Raw genomic sequence first — 14,423 nt, 5'->3', positions numbered from 1 at the left:
GGGTAAAAGTTGGCAGGAGTCTTTGCGAAAGTTCCTGGTCCCAAATGAGTTTGGTACAAAGGTAATTTTCTTAGGAAATTGAAGAAAGAAAAATAAGACAGTAAATAAATTTGTTCAAGAAGTTGCCATTGCCTTATGTTAATAACAACAATAACATTTTACCAATAATTTCAAAAGAATAAATAAATAAATATGGTAAATATTTAAGCTTAAAATTTAAAGTCTGGCAAAAAACTGAAAATAACATAAATTGAAAATATAAAACGTTTTGTAAAAGTCTTAATAAATATAAATGGTTTAAGGTGGAGTTTTATAATATTATATAAATTAAATTTATAAACTTATAAAAATGCTGAAATTTTATTCAGAATATTATTTGTATTTTAAAAATTCCTTTTATCTGTTAAAACATCTTCTCCGTTTAATACCCAAATATATTGCCTCAAAAAAAAGCATTTAAACCATCCCCTTGCAGCCAATCAATATTTTTATAAACGCTAACAAATAGCTGCACAAATGATATGCTAATTTCTAAGCTTTTTAATCAAGCCAAAACCCCAGTGAATTTGCATTTTGTTTACTTTTTTCCCTATTGTTTTGGCAGGCCAAAAGTGTGTGAGCTGTTCCATTGTTGCCCTTCGAATGAAATCAATCATGTAATTTATGTTAGCATAATATGCCCACCAACAGACAACTCCAGCACGCCTGCCGCCGAAATGGACTGCCAAGAAATAAATATTTAACAATAATTGATTTAAAAGTCGCATGCAAATGTCCCAGGACGAAGGACGAGTCCCGTCTTCCTCGGTTAAGCCGCTTGGCACGTGGGTAAAGCAACGGCTGCTCTCGCAATGGGGTGTACCTTCTACTTTTTTCATTTCCCTGGGCCGCTACGCAAACATCCTGCTTGCAGGATACTCGGACTGCGCCTTTTAAGCGTGAAATTATAGAGAATATCCTTTAAAAAGCTTTTGATTTCGCTGCCTGCGTGAGGTCTGCCGTACCATCCATGGCGTATATGCAAATGTCCTTCATCTGCTTAGCGCAAAAAGTTGTTTTCTTATTTTCCAAGGCGACCCAAGTGGCTCCAGTTTTTTTTTTCCCCTGCTCTCCATTTCCCCCGCCCAAATCGCATTTGCATGTCTTTGTCTGAAGTTGACCTCGTCTTGTTGAAGTTGCCGCTGCGTCAGGTGTTGCCTACAGGATACTAATGTCCTCCTGTTAACGCTCTTAATGGCACAGACAAGCTGCCTGCATAATGGAGTTCTCCCCGTCCTGCAACTCCATCCAGATCCTCCCGTTTTTTCCATCCCACAACTGTCTTCATCTGTCAGCTGCATTCATTCACCTGCTCCGTCTAATGTTAATGACATCTCCTGGGCCAATGCATCAGGCCTTTTCGAGTGGGTATCTGGACCTTAGAAAAACTAGCTCAGCGACTATGCGAAGACAAAGGATTCGAGGAGGAAGCCAAACTAGAAATGGGAAAGCTTAACTTATGGCGGGAAAAAAGTTCAGGGAAGACCGACCAATGATACTCTGTCCTTCACAAAATATCGTATTTCTTGCGAGTACCTAATAAAAATAAATAAAAAAGAAATTATTAAAATACCTGACTATATGATATTCAAATTATAATATACAATAAGTTATATACATTAAAATCTAAAATTTTTAGACAATAACATAGTAACATATTTATTTTAATATTTTAGTTTTAAGTTTCTTTTATTAATTTTATTTATTGGTTTATACAATGGATTATATACTGTAAACTTGGCAGTAGTAACAAATTTTGTAAATACTTTATACACTTCATGAACTTTAAAATCGAAATAATTATGTATAGTGCAGAAAAAAATAAACTAAACACTATAAGTATTAAACATTTTTACTAAACGAATAGTTGCGGTTTTAAGCACTCCATTTAATATTGTCTTTTAATTTTAACTTTGTCTATAGCACAAGCAAAACTTCATGAACTGACTAGAAAAGGGGTCTTAAATCAAATATTTGAGAATCGACTTAGGCAATTAATCGACATAGTCCCACTTTTGAAAGAGTAGGAAGCGATCACATATGCCCCACTGGGGACAGCCATCCCCACTCCTCCGAGATGTACCCTTGTACCCATTTGGGTAACCGGGTAGACAACAGAAATTAGCATTACTTCCGAGTGATCGCAATCTGCGCATACTAATTGCTCGGCCCGGCGACTGCGGAGTCCCTCGGATTCATTCATTCATGGGGGCAATCATTGAAGGAAGGCCTCCGCGCCAAACTTGGCATTGCCTGAATGATTCTGATTCCGATTTTGCTGTGATTTTTTCCAGCCTGTCTAGACGTTGCATATAAGGCAGCAAAGGCGACTCGAAGAAGACTGGAGACTTAAGACGACTCGACGCAATGCGATGCGATGCGATGCGATGCAGAGAGCCTTCTTGTCTCCTCCGTTTGATTCCCGGGAAAACGGGAACCCTTGGCTTTCCTGCGAAACGGGCACAAAACACCAATCATCCAACATCATTGTCAACACGCCAGCGTCTTAGTCGTCGTCTCTGTGTCGTCGGTCCATAAACGGAGGCTTCGCTGTGCCATTTAAGGATCGCAGCTCCGCGGACTGTCATAACTCCTGGTAGTGGTAGGCGTACCGTACCGTACCGTACCGTACAGGGGATCTCCATTCGAGCGCCATCGCAGCACTATGCGATCATCTCGACCCATTCGATTCCAATGCGATCCCATCGCATTGCCAAACGTCCAAAAAAGGCGCAGACGCCGCAGCTTCATGACGCGCGTTGGGAATATCCAAGTATAACCGTCGTCATACTTTCCCTGCCCAAAGACCCACAGCCCATAGCCCATAGTCTATGGTCCAGACCATATTTCCTTTCTTTTCCGAGAGCTCCAATGCCGCAGCTGGTTGGCCGTTCTCAAGCGCTCAAAGTGTCAAGCGTCAATTGCCGTTGAAGTTTATTGCCTTGGCAGCAATTAAAGCCATTTTTTTCGGGTTCTGCTCCATGTGACCGAAATCAATCCACTTTGATTTGATTTCTTGATTGGCTGTCGGGGGAATTGAAATGCATAATTGAATTATCAAATTAGAGGTGGTGTTTGGATAAATAATTGTTATTCAGAGGGGAGTTGCTGGTCAAACTGAATGAGTCACTGGTAGGTACTGGCTTGGATTTATTGTTTAAAAATGCAATTGGGCTAATTAGACTTCAATAAAAAAGTCTGAATGTTTCTAGGAGCTTTTAATTGCTTATCAGTTTATTCGGAATGGAATAAGTGGTTTTAATGATTTATTAATAAGTGTTGAAAATTTAAAAAAGGTTGTTAACTTACAGGCGTTTCTTACAATTTTATTATCTAATTTGTATATAAGCTTTTGAAGATAAAGTACTAAATTTGTGTATATTTTCAATGTAAGTTTATACAAATGAATTCATAAATTTTTAGTGCCAGTAAATCTTATTCGGACAACTTCCTTATACAAATTAGAAGTTTTCACTTTAAGACCCAAACTTCGAGCTTTCTGCAATTTGGCTAAGTAAGTTTTTATTGCTACCGGTTTAGCTTCAGTTAGGGCCCCATTTCCCTCAACTCTGTAGCATTCTTTCCATATAACTCAAAGAGAAAAATTCATCACCGCAATATGCGCAACACACAACTAACAAAAAAATGAAGAAAACTCTGGAAAAAAGAAGTGGCTGTGGCAGTGGCAGGAAAATTGTCATAAAGGTGCAACTGACAACAGCAGAAGAGGAGACAGTGAGGTTAGTAAATTTCAATTTATATGCAGAGGGAACAGTGAGTGAAAAGGCAGACACAGGACACAGGACATGGGACACAAGAGGATGAGGACAGGCACACACAGGACGCACAGTCAAGGAGCCATCGCAAAAAGTGTCAACGTTATATTTTCTCGAATTTTCCAAGATTTTTCGTGCCATTTTATTTCCCTTTCTTGCTGTCATTTTCATTTTATTTTTGGACGCCAGCGACGCAAGTGGAAAACGCAATTTCATTAGACAAATTGAAAAAAATAAGTGCAAGCGTACACAACAACAAGAGTAAAAGGACTATGTGAGAGGTTCCCATATATCCTATATATATCTTATGTACTGTATATGTACCCTATGTATCAAGAAGACTGACGCCATATTGCGGACAATCTGAAGATTTTCGCTGGTCGTTTGCCATTCGTTGCGATTGTTTTTCCCGCGCACATACGTGTAGGAGCGGAATGGAGTGTATATACAGATATGGATGGGCATCCAACGGTGGAGCAGCCTCGTCCTTGTCCAACAGGATGCTGCGCGCGCGTTGAAAAGAGGCGGAGACTCTCTGCCCAACTGGCAAAAAAAAAAGAATAAACAAAACCAACACTTGGCGCTGCGAGGAGCACAACGGAAACACAGCCCGGAAAAAAAGCCAAAGAAAGCACTGAATGCAGCCGGGGCTCTTCCCTTTCAACGGACTGTTTCCCGTTCGGCAGTACTCGCTTTCCCCACTTTCCCGACTTTTCCGCTTTCCCCCAAAAACGATGCGACGTCGCTGATTGGAAGCTTCGGCAACCTACTCGTTTTTGGGGCGGAGCAAAAGCTCTGGACGCAGTGGCGCCACCAAAAGGGGGAGGACTTCCAATTCAAAGGGGGGTTAATTTTTGTCTAAAAATAAAAAGTACGTGAACTTGTCTGAAAATAAGTCCTATTATTTAATACGTTGGAAATCAGATTTTTATTTAATAACTTAAAACTAAATTCTGCAAAAGCAAAATTAAATAAATTAATAATTACTTTTTAATTCAATCTGATTATACTGATTTGAAGATATAAAATATTCAAAACAAATTTAATTTTTTTTGGCTTTATGATTTAAGATTTTGCTCGATTTTATTTTGGAAACTTACTATTGTCAAAAACTAAACTTTGGAAATTGAGTTATTGCACTTCTGGCTGTCCAAATGAGTAATACTTTATTTTATTCCCAACAAATACAATATATATATTACAATATATCGATTTCTCGGGCAGCGGCTATCATGCCAACAAATCCTTCAGTCACCTCGCGGGCCACTGGTAAAATATCCTCTGGTGGAAGTAAAAAGCCAAGAAGACCCTTATCGCGCAGCTCAATTGTATAGGGTATTTTGATGTTCTTCACCGCATAGGCCCATTCCTTGCCCGAACCAGAGACTTCATCTGGAAAATTTGATACATTAATATACGGTAATCTACAATGCGAGACAACCTACATAATGTTGTGGCACTGGATCCGTAGGTGAATACGGTGCCATATCTCCTGTATAGAGCATCCGAGAAACCCTTGGCCACATGCATCATCTGGGGATAGTGTTCGGGGAACTCAGCAGCGGTATGTCCCCAAGGCGAAAGCACGTACTGTCCATAGGAATGCAGCGAAATGTAGATCTTAATGCTGCCATCAGGTATGGAGTTGTTTATGTAGGAAGTTAGTTGGCTGATTTCGGGATCAGATTCTGCTGAAGGTCCTGCGTAGATCTCTGAGCAAGGATCCGATTCGGCACCAGCCACTAATAATGAAATCCATATTAATGAATTTTAAGACTTTAAATACATTCTTTAAAATATGTAAAAACTATTTTTGTATTGTAAATTTAATTGTACTTTGAAGTAGGTATCAAATCGGAATTCTATACTAACCACTTAAAGCAAAATTACCTATGAAAATGCAATCATTTGTTTAAGTTTTTGGTTAAAACATTATATTAATTTATGGTCAGCTGAAGATTGTGTTTTGTTTTTGTTAATCGAAAGTTCCCAGAAATAAGTCTATCACCTCTATTAATCTAAAACTCTTGTTCTGTCCGGGTCTTAATATTTTTTTGGCTAACTTACACATCCACAGGAAGTCGAAGTTGCGATTAAGGTCGGTTCCGATGCAGTTTCCCGTGGGATCCGAGGGCAGACGCGATTTTCGCCAAAGACGTTCCTTCCAGTCATAGTAATATAGATTATAGGTCATTAATAAAGTTAAATGATTAGTAGAAAGTAGTAGGTGATAACATGGGCGGCGCTTTAATGATATCGGCAGGTATTTGATCTGATCGCAAATCTAATCGCGACGCGTCGTCGGCACTTTCAATTCCATTCATAGTTTTATTACGTAAATACTTAAGTAAACGACTTACATATTCGTGTGAATAGGCAAAACCATCCACATTTAGGACGGGAATGATGTACCAGTCTACATTCTGGGCTATTTCCCTGACCGCAGGATTCCGTGGCACCAGCAACTCATCGATAAAGTAGGTGATCGTCGATGAGGTAATCCATTCGCGGGCATGAATGTTGGACTCAATGAAAACCGCTGGATTTCCGTCTTTGTATGAAATTTTAACACCCCTAATGGGCCTGCCCTCGTAGGAGTTTCCGATGGTGAAAGGTGTTACTACATCCGGATAACGAGCCTCGATCACATCAAGCCAGGCGTTGATTTCTTCAAGAGTGTGAAACTGAGTCCACTCCATGGAAGTGATACGCTGTTTGGGTCTTTGGGCATCGATGTGGGTCTGCACATTCTCGATCTTTAGTTTATATGTGAAATTGTGGGTGCTCAAGAGGTTTTCGAAGGTTTCCTGATACTCAGGAGACAGCATTATGTCTGAGGATTCTCCCAGGTGACGAGCCTCACGCCAACTGCTGAGCTGTGAAAAAAAAGTGTATTTAAATAAAGGTATTATAGGTATTATTAAGTTTTACCCACCTTCAAGGCTTTTTCCTGAGCATTGAGCAGCTTGTACTGCTCCAGATCATCAATCCTCACATTGTAGACTTTATAATTATCATATCGGACTTGTTCAACGCCAAAAACCAGACCAATGAGTCCCACGAATAAGAGAATTTTAACCGACATACCGCTCTATTGAAAAGCCACCGGTGAACTGTCGAAGCCCAAAGAATTGCAGCCTGATTAGAGTAAACTTATCGCGACGACTGCCCATTGAGCCCATTGAATAGGCCAACTCGGGAACTGTTTCATTTTTTATCAGCTATAAAAAACAAACTATTTCGGGCTGGGCGAAAAAACAAGAAAGGGCGAAGACTTCAAGCAGTTCGAGTTGTCTGGGCAGGCGAGCACTTGGTACTTAGGCTGTCTCTCAACTTTGCACATAAATTTTGTGCAACGGCAGCCCATTTCATTGTAGGTCATTGCATAATGAAGTTACCGCCCCGAGGCACATAAATTTCCCTCGAGCTCGAGGAGATTTCAGCCCGCTTTCTGTTCGCTGTCTTCTGTTTGACTTGCGGCGCTTAGTGCGAACATTTTGTTTAGGCCTGTTTCAGCTACGGTTCGAGTTGGAGTTTCTGTTTCAGTTTCAGTTCCTTTTTTATGTCCTGTGGCGAGTGCTTAAAGGACTTCGCCCTGGGCTTTGGTCATATTTTGCGCGGGTATTAGAGGAACACGAGTTGGTCGTTGTCACCGCATGAGGTGCGTCAACGTGTGTCCTGTTCTACCGAAAAAGGTATGAGGTTTTCTTAAGTGGCCTGGACATGAAAGGCGCATCAAAGTGGATTTCCAACCGGGGAAACGGGGAACGAGGAACTACAGGGGTGGCAGCAAAATATTTCGCAAAAATGTTAATGGCTGTGTGAAATATCGGTGGAAAATGCTAAACTTTTAGTGGCATTCAATCTGGTTAACTTTTGACTGCCCAACTGAGAAGGGTGAAGAATTTACTGCCTTAGCATTAAATCAGGGATTTAACTGCAATTTACAAGCTTCTAAAGTCAGCCATAAAGTATAAAAAAGTTCTGTATGCCTCCTCCAAGATGTTCTCTTGAAGTTTTGTAAGTTTTATATGTTCAATGAAATTTACTAAATGGTTATTAGGTATCTAAGCACATGAGTAAAATTCTTATCTAAGCAATACGAATTTTATAGAGAATTTACTGTGTGAACATTACTCAAGTGCAAGTATTTCTGGCAAAATGTATTTATGATATCAGACAGTCAATTAAGGTTATCACATGAAATCTAAGACTTACGCGTGTATAACATAAGTAAAGTAATATTTAAAACAATCAGACTTGTCACGTGTTTTATGTCACATTAGACAACCCCAAATCGGGATATCTAGAATAAAACTTATATTTGTATTTATTTAAGAATAATGGGACCCTTCGGCACTTATCTTGCGTTGATGACCGCCGCTTGGGGAATGCAGCTTTGCCCTCGACTCTATCTTGGTTCGAGTCAATCGGTGTTAAGACTGCAGATCTCCAGCTTAACTCGGGCCTTTATTGAGGCCAATCTATATACTCTAATTACGATGATGATTCTACTGCTGCCCTTCAAAATGTTTACAACCCGGCAGCAACGTAACTTCAAGTTCATCTTTGTGATGCCCTATTTGCTGCAGTATATCAGCTGTTTCTGGAGCACTACCCAAAATATAAAGGAGCTTCTGACGTCACCTGCGATGCTGGCGGTGGAGGATTACGTCACAGTGCACCTAAAAATGATTCTGATCCTTGGTCTGCAGCTGCTCGCAATGATAGAAATGGCTTTCGTTCTGTTTTACATCCTGAAGAAGGAGGTGGCTAAATATAAATGATCTGGAGGTGGAGAAGACAAAAGCAGGAGCTGTAAGATTAAATTAAAGCTCATACCCTTGCGCCAACTCCTTTCAACAATTAGCAGCGGATTATTTGATTAGCTTGCTAATTGCCTTGTTCTTAGCACCGCACCAAATAAATTTTGTGAACACTTATTTCTTATCAGCGGCAATAATGGCGAGCCAAGCGGGATTAAAGCCAGCTCGCTGGCGCAGGATAACAAGTCCTGCGGCGAAAACTTGCTCCTAAACTTTCGACACCTTTTTGCTGGCGACTCGGGGCGTGGAAATTGCGGAAAACTTTTTAACCAACGGCGAACACAACACTTGTCGTGGCGCGTGCGATAAGCCCGCGCCGCATTTTTAATTGCCAAAGTCCTTGGGAGTTGAAGCGGCTCAAAGGACTCGCTTAAAGCAGCCTTTAAAGTGTCATAAATATCTCGGCGTTTACATTTCCTGCAGTACTTGTAGTAGGCAACCTTACGCCCGATAAACTATCGATTGTTAATGTTAAGCTAACATTAAGTATAACATAATCTTTAAGGAAGCCCAATGTTAATCTTTCTTGGCAGATGCATTGAATAAAGCGGACGTGTTATAATAAAAATGTGAAATCCGACGTCGCTATATTAAGCTTGATCCCCTGATCCAATGAGATTCTTAAAACTAAAGATTAAACTTAATTTCAATACTCTTATCTAATACAAAGTTATGTAATCTTATGTTTTACAATGTTTTCCTTTTTCCTATCCATGGTCTTATATTTTGAGCACTCCAGACACCCTTGTACGGATTTCGCGATACTTGAAAGCCTTCAACGTCTTGCAACAAGAACCTGTCGTTCCGAAGCACTTTGGCTATAACATATGGTCCTTTATTCTTGGGGATCAACTTCCTCGCAACTCCTGCTGTGCTATCAAAGTTTTTTTACCATGACGTAATCCCCCTTTCCGTAGTCCTTGGCCTTTTTCTTTTTCTTGTCAAAATAAGTTTTATTGTATGCCTGTGCTTGATTTTGATTATCTATTGCTTTTAGTCGAATTTCCTCTAAACTTTCAGTAACAATCGTATCTTTTATTTCTTCTAATTTTTCTCTAAGCTCATCTACGATCTCTCCTTTCTGTTGAACACCAAAAGCATCTTGCTCGGGACCTGTTTAATGCTTCTATGTATAGTGTTATTAAGGGTATATTCTACTTGCTCAATTACTGTGTCCCAATGTGCACCGTTTTCTGGTTCTGTAAGTTTTGCAATCATAGGGCCAATGCTCCTGTTTATACGCTCCACCTGTCCGTTGGCTTGTGGAGACCCTGTTGCAATTTTCAAGTGCTTTACGTTCCTCTGAGACAAGAATTGTTCGAAATCATTAGAGGTAAAACAACTACCTCTGTCTGATACAATCGACTTTGGTGTGCTATAAGCCCTGAAGTAGTCGCTTAATGCTTTTAAAACTTCTTTTGTATTTGTTGTCTTAGTTGTGTACAGTCTTACGAACTTAGTAAACCCGTCTACAATCAGAAATATGTGTTTATTTGCTCTTCCTTTATCCACTGGTCCGTAGTGATCGATATGCAGCAACTCGAATGGCTTATCCCCTTTCGGAATACTATGCAGAAAACCTTCTGATTTCCCCGTTTTTGGTGCAAATGCAACACATTTTAGGCAATTTTCAATGTGACTACTGCACTTCTCTTTCATTTTATCAAACCAATATGTTTTTAAAATAGCGTCTAACATTTTATCTCTACCAATGTGTCCAAGTTCATTGTGATATTTATGTAAAATATGACTCTCCATTTCTTCAGGGACATAAAATAACAATCTGTCGTCGTTCCATTTTCTGTACACGACCCCGTTTCTCATTTCAAACATTTTAAGTTGATTTTTCTCTAGCTGGTCTCGAACTTGTAAAATTTTTGAATCTTTTGATTGACAGATTAACAGATTATCTTCAAAACTATTGGCCTCAATCGTCAATATATGACACCTACTTAGAGCATCTACGTGCTGCATTTTATTTCCCGATCGATGAACTACTTCGTAATCAAAATTTTGAAGTTCGAGTGCCCACCGGGCAATTCTAGGGTTTAGGTCGACCCTATTTAAAGTAAGGGTTAAAGAATTACAATCGGTTATTATCTTAAAATGCCTTCCGTGAAGGTAAATTCGAAATCTGCGAAGGGCGTATATGATAGCCAATGTTTCTAGCTCAAAGCTGTGGTACTTGGACTCTGTTTCTGTTGTTCGCTTTGAGAAATAGAATACGGGATGAAATTTTCCATCCCCTTTCTTTTGCATTAAAACTGCACCGAATCCTAAAGAGCTTGCATCGCAATGTAACTCGACATCGTCTTTGTGATCATAAATAGCCAAGACAGGGGACTCGATTAGTTTTTTCTTAAGATTTAAAAAACAATTAAACTCTTTCTCTGTAAACGTAAAGTCCTTATCTTTTCTTAACATATCGTAAAGTGGCTTGGCTAAAATAGAAAAATCTTTTATAAAGCGTCTGAAATATGAGCATAAACCCAAAAAGCTTTGAATGTTGTGTAATTTTTCTGGGATCGGAAAGTTTTCAATAGCGTCAAGACCTCTATCATCTGCTCTAATTCCTTCTTTAGTTATGAAGAATCCTAAATATTTTATGCTTGACTGCATAAACTCACACTTATCCAGCCGCAGCTCTAACCTATTATTAACTAAACGTATAAATACTTCCTTTAATGTACTTAAATGTTCCTCTATATCTGTGCTGGCTACCATTATGTCATCCATATATACAATAACTTTATTTTCTCTGATCAAATCGGAAAAAATCTTGTTTACGAAGCGTTGAAAAACGGCTGAAGCATTTTTTATTCCCATGGGCATCCTCAAAAATTCAAACTGTCCTAAAGGAGTCACAAAGACGTATACTTTATCGAATCATTGCTCACGAATACGTGGAAATATCCATTTTCAGATCGAGCTTTGAAAATACACTTTTATTGACTAGCTTATCCAAGAGGTCATCTATTAAAGGCAGAGGATAGTTGTCTTTTATTAGAACTTTATTAAGCTTGCGATAGTCTATGCACAATCTAAGATCACCAGTTTTCTTCTTTACCAACACGATTGGGGAAGCATATTCCGAGTCGCTATTTCTTATAATGCCTTTATCTAGGTATTCGTCTAACATTTTCTGAAGCTGATCCTTTTCACTATATGATAGCCTCCTAGGTGAACAACTAAACGGCTTCGATTTTTCTATGTTAATTTTCATTTCACATCTGATAAAAGGTATTTCTGGTCTTTTTGCAGTACCGTATAACGTTTTAAACATTTTGACAAACCTGCACTTGGTTTCGTAGTCGATTTCATTACCAATGCTATAATCCGGGAAATGATCATCAACTATGTTGATGCCTAACATATCCTCATCAAACGTTTCTGCTAAAATGCTCTTTGTCAGTTTTTCAGTTTGTATTCCTAACAGTTCCTCCTTAAAAGTTTTATTTTCTAATAGTTCGTTCTTAACAGTCTCTTCTCCTACGAGTTGCTTCTCAACAGTATCTCCTTCCATTAATTGTTCCCTAACAGTCTTATTTCCTAACAGTTGCTCTTTAACAGTTTCATTTCCTAACAGTTGCTCCTTAACAGCTTCATTTCCTAACAGTTGCTCCTTAAAAGTTTCATTTCCTAACAGTTGCTCCTTAACAGTTTTATTTTCTAATAGTTCGTTCTTAACAGTCTCTTCTCCTACGAGTTGCTTCTTAAAAGTTTCATTTCCAGTTAAATGTCCTAGACAATCCGTACAAACATCTTCAGATAAATCAGCCATACTATGTCGTTGATCCTTCGTTCCACAATAAAGGTTCAAGTTGCAAGTGTGAGACAGTGAGTTATTTTTGTTAATATTACAACTACTATCCTTAATAGTGTCAAGGGTGTCTAGATTAATGCTTAAACCAAAGATATCCATGAAATCCCTTCCCAGAATTGCATCATGGCTCATGGACTCATCAGCGACAATTATTAAATCAAAACAAATTTTTATTCCTTTCTTCATGATAAAACACAAAGTTTTTCCTTTTTACATTAAGTTGGCTCTTATTTATACCAAAATATGAAGTCTTAACTTTAGTAATGTGTATTCCATATGGGACTTTGGAAAGTTTTATAAATGAAATCGCGCTGCCTGAGTCTATGAGACATTCTGCAATAATTGGTACATTAGAAAACGAAACGAAATAAATTTGCATAGATCTTACATAATTGTTGTTGTCGCTGGCGCTCTTCCTCTTAGGGCATTGCCCTACGAAGTGCCCCATTTCTCCACATGCGAAACAAGATCCGGGAGCCCTTTTTGGCTTGCGGCAATCCTTTGCGAAATGGCCCTTGGAGTTACAGTTTCTGCAGCGCAATTCGTTGTTTCCAGAGGCCTCCATAGATGTCTTCTTCGCTGCGTTGGTCTCGATTATCTGCGGGAGGCAGATATTTGGAAGGCTTGCTGCATCTGCTCCGGGTTGGCGAATCGTTGAATGCGTGCTTGATCCCTTAAATTGGCTGATGGCACTCCTTCGATGATTTGTTCAAAAGCTCATCTGTCTCCAGGTTGATGGGTTGAGCCAACATCATCTTGTCTTCGAAGTACATGGCAAAACGCTCGGTTTGTTGCCATTTCCGTTGCTCGAACTTGCGACGCTGCTCGGATTTTGAAGACATTGCCCGAAGGCCATAATCAGCTGCTCGCATAGCCTCTCGAAAGGTTCCAGCATTCTAGTGGGGTTGGCATGTAACCAACGCTGTGCCTTTCCCTTCAGCTTGGTGATGAACAGCATCCTTAGACAGTCGTCGGCCAAAACATATACCTGACCAATGTTCTTAAGGTGCTCCACCCAGGTGCGAGCACACATGTTTTCGTCAAAGTCTATGGCTGCTTCTTTGGCGAAAGATAACGATGTTGCTGATGCAGCTCGGCTGGCAGCTCCGTCGGCGTTGAAAACGGCGGTGTTGTTGTTCGTTGAGCCGAATACTGCCAAACCACTGCTGTTGCCACTCGATGCAATGCCTTGCAGGGCTGGCAAAACGTTTGAGCTTGTAATGCCGCCACCAGATGCATTGTCGTCTGAGGTCGGTAGCACGATCAGACTGGTAGGGTTGCCAGACGATGCATGCATTTGCGACCGCGGTAGAATGTTCGAGTCTCCGAGGTTGCCACTATTGTCAGCTGCTTGTTGTTGTGCGGCGCCACGTGTCTGCGCTTGTTGCAACAAATTGCGATGCGCACTTACTTCTGCCTGCAGCTGCCTTATGATGGCAAGAAGTTCATGTTGCTCAAGGGCATCTCAGGGAGAACACCCTCTGAGAAGCCGCTGGTGCGATGTTCACGTTGCCCTCGGCGCCCTGAAGTTGATGGGCGGAGGCGTTGCCTTGAACTTCTTCGGAATCTTCGTTAGCGGGTTGATCTTCTTCGGAATCCTCGTTAACGGGTCGATCTTCTCCAGAATTTGGGTTGGCGTCTTCGCGTGGTGCCTGGCCGCGCTCCTCGGGAGGAACACGCCCAAGACGAGCCATCAATTCGGCCTTAAGACCTTGAGTTGGCATTCCCAACGCGGAAAGCCATCTTTTTAGTTGAACAACCGAGAAATTGTTGAAGTTTATATCGTCCATTGCGTAGATTTATCCCACTTCTGAATTTGTGAGACGACCGGTATATTTAATACTTTAGGCACTTTTTATTATAACACGTCCGCTTTATTCAATGCATCTGCCAAGAATGATTAACATTGGGCTTCCTTAAAGATTATGTTATACTTAATGTTAGCTTAACATTAACAAT

General features: G+C 40.1%; 3 protein-coding genes across 3 annotated transcripts; 1 reads left to right on the top strand and 2 right to left on the bottom strand.

Annotated features, from left to right (window-relative positions):
- Positions 1-4,941: 4,941 nt before the first annotated feature.
- LOC108052402 (zinc carboxypeptidase) lies at positions 4,942-6,915 on the bottom strand. The gene is made up of 5 exons (XM_017134793.2): positions 6,751-6,915; positions 6,176-6,691; positions 5,883-5,976; positions 5,261-5,557; positions 4,942-5,207 (listed from the first exon to the last, which is right to left on the bottom strand). Exons 1-5 carry the CDS (start codon positions 6,898-6,900, stop codon positions 5,014-5,016), a joined length of 1,251 nt encoding a protein of 416 aa, XP_016990282.1. The 5' UTR covers positions 6,901-6,915; the 3' UTR covers positions 4,942-5,013.
- A 1,197-nt stretch (positions 6,916-8,112) lies between these two features.
- LOC108042294 lies at positions 8,113-8,758 on the top strand. The gene has a single exon (XM_017120504.2). The coding sequence runs from the start codon at positions 8,159-8,161 to the stop codon at positions 8,600-8,602; it is 444 nt and encodes a 147-aa protein (XP_016975993.2). The 5' UTR covers positions 8,113-8,158; the 3' UTR covers positions 8,603-8,758.
- Positions 8,759-12,689: 3,931 nt separating this feature from the next.
- On the bottom strand, positions 12,690-13,076 carry LOC123037157 (zinc finger CCHC domain-containing protein 7-like). The gene is made up of 2 exons (XM_044456755.1): positions 12,853-13,076; positions 12,690-12,797 (listed from the first exon to the last, which is right to left on the bottom strand). Exons 1-2 carry the CDS (start codon positions 13,027-13,029, stop codon positions 12,786-12,788), a joined length of 189 nt encoding a protein of 62 aa, XP_044312690.1. The 5' UTR covers positions 13,030-13,076; the 3' UTR covers positions 12,690-12,785.
- Positions 13,077-14,423: the final 1,347 nt, after the last annotated feature.

This window comes from Drosophila rhopaloa, unplaced genomic scaffold (assembly GCF_018152115.1).
Source record: "Drosophila rhopaloa isolate 14029-0021.01 unplaced genomic scaffold, ASM1815211v1 contig_150, whole genome shotgun sequence".
Lineage (NCBI taxonomy): Eukaryota > Metazoa > Arthropoda > Insecta > Diptera > Drosophilidae > Drosophila > Drosophila rhopaloa.
The sequence above is the reverse complement of the archived record's forward strand: the minus strand, read 5'-3'. Positions and strand labels throughout refer to the sequence as shown.

Excerpts from the sequence above, each read along its gene's own strand:
- LOC108052402 (XM_017134793.2), bottom strand. The coding sequence starts at position 6,900 with ATGTCGGTTAAAATTCTCTTATTCGTGGGACTCATTGGTCTGGTTTTT. Across the intron at positions 6,692-6,750 it reads CTCAGGAAAAAGCCTTGAAG|CTCAGCAGTTGGCGTGAGGC; the intron begins GTGGGTAAAACT and ends TTTTTTTCACAG. Across the intron at positions 5,977-6,175 it reads TTGCCTATTCACACGAATAT|GAACGTCTTTGGCGAAAATC; the intron begins GTAAGTCGTTTA and ends TATGACTGGAAG.
- LOC108042294 (XM_017120504.2), top strand. The coding sequence starts at position 8,159 with ATGGGACCCTTCGGCACTTATCTTGCGTTGATGACCGCCGCTTGGGGA.
- LOC123037157 (XM_044456755.1), bottom strand. The coding sequence starts at position 13,029 with ATGGAGGCCTCTGGAAACAACGAATTGCGCTGCAGAAACTGTAACTCC.